General features: G+C 29.3%; 1 protein-coding gene across 1 annotated transcript in view; it reads left to right on the plus strand.

Annotated features, from left to right (window-relative positions):
* Positions 1 to 2,711, plus strand: part of LOC111637664 (3-phenylpropionate/cinnamic acid dioxygenase ferredoxin subunit-like) — a 9,828-nt gene extending 7,117 nt beyond the window's left edge. Inside the window, exons 2-3 of the mRNA XM_023383216.1 lie at positions 2,059 to 2,208; positions 2,276 to 2,711. Of these exons, the coding sequence (XP_023238984.1) occupies positions 2,059 to 2,208; positions 2,276 to 2,499 (374 nt within the window). The 3' untranslated portion in view covers positions 2,500 to 2,711. The remainder of the gene's footprint in view (positions 1 to 2,058; positions 2,209 to 2,275) is intronic.
* Positions 2,712 to 7,658: the final 4,947 nt, after the last annotated feature.

The raw sequence follows: 7,658 nt of genomic DNA on the forward strand, positions 1-7,658 counted from the left end.
CCTCCCGCCGAGAATCCGAACCTCCTCCTCTTGGACAAGACTGGAAGACCTGAACTTAACTGAAATCTTTCTACTCACCTGGAAAGAACTGTTCACCTAAAAAGAACTGTTGGACCTTTTGTGCTGATTTTGCCTACAACCTAAGGTATTTATCCTGCCCGCGCACTATTGTACGTTCTCTCTCTCCGCGTAAAAGAAACGCGCACCCGATCGTTAATCTGGACTAAAAAATTGAATAATAACTCATGTAGTTTATGTATCGTATTTTATTCGTTGATGTAAACTTAATTTAGATATATATAAATAAACGGGTTTTTATGTTTAAACCTTCTGGAGTGCAGTTTCTTCCGTTTGTCTCTCAGTTCTCCATTCCGGGTCCAACCCTCATACCTATCCGCTCGCGCGAACTTGTGGTCTCTGTATCGACCGAAAGATACAGTGGTGTCATCCTGACGAGGTATCGAAGAGATACCGACCCTATGGTCACAAGAGCATACACACATTGCAGCAAAGTGCAGGACAGACAAAGAATTAGAACACATCAAAGAGCTAGCATGGCATGTCGGAGTCAATCAGAATAAAATAAAGGCCTTAATAAATAAAACAAAAAAAGACGATAATGAAGGTAATGAAAGGGGAAGAGTAGAAGAATACACAGTAATGGAATACATGGCACCCTTAAACAACATTTACAAAGAAATGGGAGCAGCTATTATCAAAAAGATAATATTTAAAAGGAATCCAACAGTATACCAGATACTATGTACGGACAAGAAACACACAGACCAGAGTCTTATTCCTGGAATTTACAGAATACCTGTACAAGATGAGAGGCAGCAAAAAGAACTGTCCTTCATTGGAGCTACAAGCAGGTCATTAAAAGAAAGAATAAAAGAGCACAAAAGGAACATACAGAATGAGTAACCAGTCACTGCTTTAGTGATGTATGTTATAGCTGACCCAAGAGGTTTCAGTGAAATTGAAAAGAGCAGAAATAATATATAAGATTCAGGACAGAAGACATTAAATATGCAGAAGCCTGGCATATTCACAAGAGCAGTCTAGCAGGACAGGCTATAAACTTCAGAGAATCATAGTGTCTCTGCAGCATGAAGAGCGGGTGCATTATGAACATACCAGCAAAAGAAAAAAGCACGGACAGATAAAAGATAGGCATTAGTCTGTGCCTGTTATATCATCACTTGTTTATATATCTATTCATTTACCTATTTCTTTATTATTATTCATTTTTATTTTTACTTTTATTTTTGTGTATAATTAGTGTATGCACATTTTGGTACATTTTCAATCTGTAGATTCTACTTTTATCTATTTTTGGACTTGCACAATAGGCGTTGAGAAAACTTTTTTAAAGTTAAAAATGTTCTATAAGCAGTTTTGTTCGTCATAAATCGAAAAATTGTTTGATCCTGATGAAGGTCAATTAATTGACTGAAAACATTAGATTACATTAATAAAATAGACTGCATGTTAAAGGTTGGTAAAGTGTAGTTATTTTTGAAAGTGCAGTTTGAGAAAAGTGTATCCTTTATCTGTATTCCTGTTCTGCTTGAAGACTTTATGTTCCAAAATCTGTTATCATCTTGTGTTTTTGTTGAGTAAAACTGCAACTTAACAAAAATTACTGCCAGAATAAACATTGTTTGGATTTTCATGTATCAATACTTTTTGATGGCATCATTCTTGACCCTTCATACCATATTGGACTTTGATAAGAAACCTCCCTCGGACCCTACCCCATAACTGGAAGTCGCTGATACACACACTCACCAACCTTTGTAGTTCCCTTGAATCATGTTTTGCCATAATTAGTCCAAAATCCTCCTACCTTTAGTCATTCCCAAATTATGGGGCTGATTCACGTGTTATTTTGTTTTTCTGTCTGTTACAATTTTTATTAAATATTTATATAAGAAAGTATTAAGAATGGAAGATGACATCAATTACAATAGCTACATATAATGTTTGTTTGAATACAAAAATAGCATATTTAATTTATTTCTTAATTCATAATTTATTTTAAAATATTGATTACAGATCTTTTTGACTGGTCATTGAAATCAGAAAATTATCTTATTACACGTCAGAAAAAAAAGAATCAGTTAGTGCAAGTAAATGGAATTGAAATTGCATTATTTAGATATGGAGAAAGAATATTTGCTATTAAAGAATATTGTCCGCATCAAGGTATTTAATAAATTTTACATATTTTATTTCTTTATAAAACAAAAAAAATGTAAGCCATGTTTTACAGGTGGTCCATTGCATCTTGGAGAAATTGAGGAACTTCCAGATGGAGAACCGTGCATCAAGTGCCCTTGGCATCGCTGGTGTATGAAATTAAAGGATGGAAAGATAGTTTCTAGTAAAAACAGGCAACCGACTTCTGTGTATCCAGTTAAAGTTGATGAAGGAGGAAACATTTTTATAGAATTTCAATGTATCAATGAAAAATATTTTACTTCAGAAGATTTTTGATTTATAATCAATTTCTTAAAGCTCAAACAATAATTGTGGAAGTTTGAAAGTCTTTTAAATATTTTCAGAATTTCTATAATGTCATGTTCTACAATAATTGTTTGAATTTTAATGTATATTATACTTGTGGAATTGAAATCAGATCACCCATTTGATCGTATTGGATTTGTAAACATTGTATATATGTACATATCAGATATATATTTAAAAAATAAAAGTTTCATATAATTTGAAAATGTTTTAAATCACCTCATCAGTTTTCTTTCAGAAAAAGAATTTCCACAATCTTAACTTACAAAATTGATATAATTTGCTTTTATATTTAACTGCACACAAATTACAATTCATAGTTTTTTCATCTTGTGTGATTAAAATTTGTATTTTATCTCTTGTTGTGCAAGTTTATGAACCAGTGCCAGATTTTCTTTTCATGTTTGACCTTTTTAGCTTTAACTTCCAATATAATCAATTGTGTTGAAGTATAAAATAAACACCAGTCAATTACTATCATCTGTTGCTAATTAAAAAAACTAAGGAAGCATTTCCTGTCCGTATTAACATTCTTGCCTTTTATTTATTGTTCATATTAATAAAAAGCTGAGGTGATAATATATAAATGCTTGAATCTGGAAGGTAACAAATTGTGAGAGAGGTGACTATAAGCTGGATAGAAACACTTGTCCTTTGTTATTACAGTCAATGTATATTGTTTTGAAATACTAGTTTAGGTTAGCTAATGACTTGACACATTTATTTATTCTATTGATATATTCGGAACTACACTATCCTCATTATTATTGGCACTTTCAAAAGTTTATGCACGATGGTTCTTTAGAAAACAATATTGAATACAAAGTTACCTGAATAAAGCAAGTTTTGTCACTATCTTTCACAAAGCTAATGGAAATTATAAACTCATGTCTACACCTAGGTAACAAGCAAGCAATATGTTGTTAGGTACAAAACAACATACATCAAAATGATAATGTGTCTGTTCACAAAAATACAGGTTGTGGTTCATAATGAGGTAACAAAATACCATCCATGACATTACATAGATATGGACATAGCCTTACTAACAACAATAGTTTGCAATCTGATAGTGCACAAAAGCAATGAAAGTAATTTATTTGTAATTAATTCTGCTGCTGATTTTGCTATCGGCCAGCAAATACTATAATATTAAGGCTCAACATACTGTATATTTGTCCATTTAGAAACACAATGTAGTATTATAATGACAATTTCATTATATAATTCTAGAGATAGAAATTTCAATTCACAGAAAATAACTTTGGCTATTAAATATTATTGATTGACAATGTCAAATCTTGTATAATACCTGCAACTGAATTCAAGTGAGATTTTATTCTACAAGGAGTTTGCTCAAAAAAGTTTTTAATTTCTCCACTGAAAAAACTTTATCAACAACATATTCTTTCTCGTGATGAATATATTATCATGACAAAATAGCAACTGGTGCAACTTTATTAATGTAACATTTTGTAAACCAGATGTTTGTGTGCACAGCTGGTTTTCAAAATATAATTTTATACAAAAAAATACCCTTATCCGATAATTTATTCTTTTAGCTATTGTTTGAGATAAGAAAATAGAAAGTAACTATAAACAAAATTTGATAAATTTTAACAATATATTTATTATAATCACTATTATTAGAAAAAACATTTTAGATTGATACACACTACATTTTAGAATTGTTTGGAATAATTTTAATTATGAGCTAAATATATATCACTTTGTTATAAAACTGATACAGAACAGCTTTTCCCATAAAAATTTTTATAATAATTTAATTAATTAGTTTATATTGTTATAATATTAATTCTAATGAATACTTACATACATACTATATTTATATATGTAAGGAATCATTCACATATGTCAAATTTAATTCTGGCAATTTTTATCCTCCTGACTTCATTGTCAGATAATTAATGCCCCTCAAAAACTAATCCTACCATGTAACATATTTTTCCCATAGAGAAATCATGCGAGTGATCTGGTATAAAAGCAAACAAGATGTTTTATTACAAAAACAATTACTTTGTAATACTGAACTTAGACTTTTCATTCAAACACATGTATTGATTAATGTCTAGGACAGAAATTTGACTAGTTGAGCAAGTATAGGAATGACGACATTAGTTAAATTGACACGACCTTCACATGACTACCTATTTATCTTTAAATTTTTTAATTGTAATTCTTGAATTCTCTTTCTCTAATGGCTGTAACAACTTGCACCTGTTTGAACGTTATTTCACCATTTTGCTGGTATATTATTGTGTGCAGCTTCAAACTGCCGATCAATGAATGTAAAGATGACATTTTTTGCACCCATGGTAATTCAAAAGTATCATTTACTCATATTATGCTTTCCCAAAACAGGCCGTTGAATGTAATAGCAATAGAATTTAGATACAAAAAATTAAATGCAAATAACTTGTAAAAATCATAATGCTTATTTTTCATGTTTATAGTTCTAAATATTTAAGCTTATCAACAATATTTGTTTAAAACATTTGTTGGATTTTTTCAAAATAACAGTTTTTATAATGATAATTTTATTGTCGAAATATTGGCACAAACACACAATATTTGCATTTGTTGGGATATATTTCAGATACATCAATCCCATTCAAGGTCATGAGTGAAGCTTATTAATATTACAAATAGATTCATTAATAAGAATTAGTAAAATATTGTTGGATTAAATATTTTAATTAAAAACAAGAGTATAAATGTTTATGCATTGCAAACAAGACAAGTTTGCAGCATATACAGGAAAATACCCCTTCTTATCACAATGGATACATTCCAGTATGCATCAATGTATCAATGAGCTGCAATGCACTGTGTGTTCTGATATTCACCAATGAGTTCATTGCTGCAGAGACTGATGCACATTGCTTTCATATAGCTGTAAATATGGTGAATTCTGATGAAGCAATTGGCCACCTCCATGGTTATATTAACAACATTTTTACTATTCATCTGTATTAACCCAAAGTTATTTTGACAAAATAATTCTGCAAATGCCAGTGCAGTGCTGTTTGCTTCTGTCATCTTGTTAGGTTGGCAGATGCTCTAGCAAAGGTTATTAAACCATTCACCAGTGCATCAATTGTGGCTGAGACTGATGCATACTGGAATATACTGAATGATTCTTAAACTCACCTCCTTTGGGGTGACGTAATATGTGTGTATGCCCCTAATACAGTATAATGATGCACATATATATAAAATACACTTGTATCATCTTCAGAATACAGTAAATTGAACATATTTTTATAGCTTTCAAGTATTTTTCCCTCTATGTTAGTATTGAAGTAACTTAACTACTTCAAATGTATTCATACCAAGAAATTTGACTCATTTTTAGGGTGAGATAAATTTATGTACAGGGAGCACCTATATTTGTATTTTAAAAATATTCTTTTTGTTTTAAATTATTTTATTCTCATTTTGATATACACTATATAATGTTACATTTGCATTTGCAATAGACAATGTCCTGTTGTATTCAGGAGTATTATGGAGAGAAGATGCAACAGAGTGTTTATTAACAATTGGTAATAAACATACAAATTAAATGGTATAAAAATAATTTATTGAATATTTAAAAATGGCCACATGGCCTACTTTTCTTACAGTATGCAATAACTTACATTGTTTTCAATGTATAAAATGGAACATGACTAATATAATATATATATATTTATATACAAATGTTATTCTTTCTTGGTAAACACACAATTGTAACAGTATTCTGATTAAATCAATCTCTGCACAATGATTTGACAATATTTACAAGTATTTTGAGTTTTATAAACAATAATCATGCCTTTGGAAAGAAGATTATGTTAAGCATAATGATTGAGATACATATATGACAAAATTATTCCCAAGAATTAATGATGGTATATGAATATGGCACTCTTCACAAAATTAGTTTGCATAATATTATATATATATAATGAGATGATACAATAAAAATGAAATGTGCAAATGATAATATATCCACTTTCTTTTATGTAATATTATAGAATATAAGTAAAGTTTTAAATTGTGACTAGATAATGTATTAATCAAATTTTAACATAAATATATAAATTCATAAAACCTATCTAATGTTAGTTTTTCTAGAAGCAATTTTCTTTCCAAAGGCAAGTAAAATGTGAAAAGCAACTGCTTTAAAGAAATTTCAAATCATGCAAAGTCATGATTATTATTTAAGTTAAAACAGCTTGAGATGAAGTAATTTTAAATTTTATTTAATAAAACTATACTCTGCACTCTAAATCATGATTTAAAAGCACAAAAAAATCTTATCTTGTATGATAATCTGTTAATTTAAATTAAATGCCAGTTCAACAATATTGGATTTCCAATATTTCTATACTTTATACAGACTGCACAAATACATTGTGCATTTAAAGCTATGCATTTACCAATAGATTGCCAAATGAACCATTGGTCAACTAGATTTCAGCACTCGTTTCAGATCATCAGGAAGAGTATCTATTATATTTTCTAAATGATCTTGGAGTTTCTTAACAGTTTCTGACATCAGAGGTAAACTTTCATTTTCTGCTGTAGCCTACAAAGTAAAATAAATAAATAAATCTGATATACAAGTTATTGTAAGAGAATAAAAAATTTAAAAAATATTATTTCTCTATTGNTCAGTTTTCTAATGTTAAGTAAACAGTATTTTTAATTCAATACATTTGATATTTTAAAATATCTTCAGGAAAATGACAAATAAACCACACCACAGAAATTTAAAACTTGCACAAAGATTTTGCAATTAAAATGTTTTTAGAAAATAAAAAAAAAAAAATAATAATAAATCCATATGGCAGGCATATTCTCCATATTGACATAGGGACTACATTGCAATTTTTGCATTCCATTAAGAAGTTCAATTTGGCTTTGTTATTACAAATCTTCATAACCAATTTTCAAAAATTTTTGGTCGGCGTTGCCATTATACACTTTTCTCAAACTGCACTTTCAAAAAGCCAGCCAAAAATTATCAAAAATTGCTTATGAAGATTTGTAAGAATGAAGCTAAATTCAACTTCTTAATGTAATGCAAAAATTGCAATGTAATCCCTATGTCAATATGGAGA

This window comes from Centruroides sculpturatus, unplaced genomic scaffold (assembly GCF_000671375.1).
Source record: "Centruroides sculpturatus isolate CEXI.00-Female unplaced genomic scaffold, Cexi_2.0 scaffold53, whole genome shotgun sequence".
Classification (NCBI taxonomy): Eukaryota; Metazoa; Arthropoda; class Arachnida; order Scorpiones; family Buthidae; genus Centruroides; species Centruroides sculpturatus.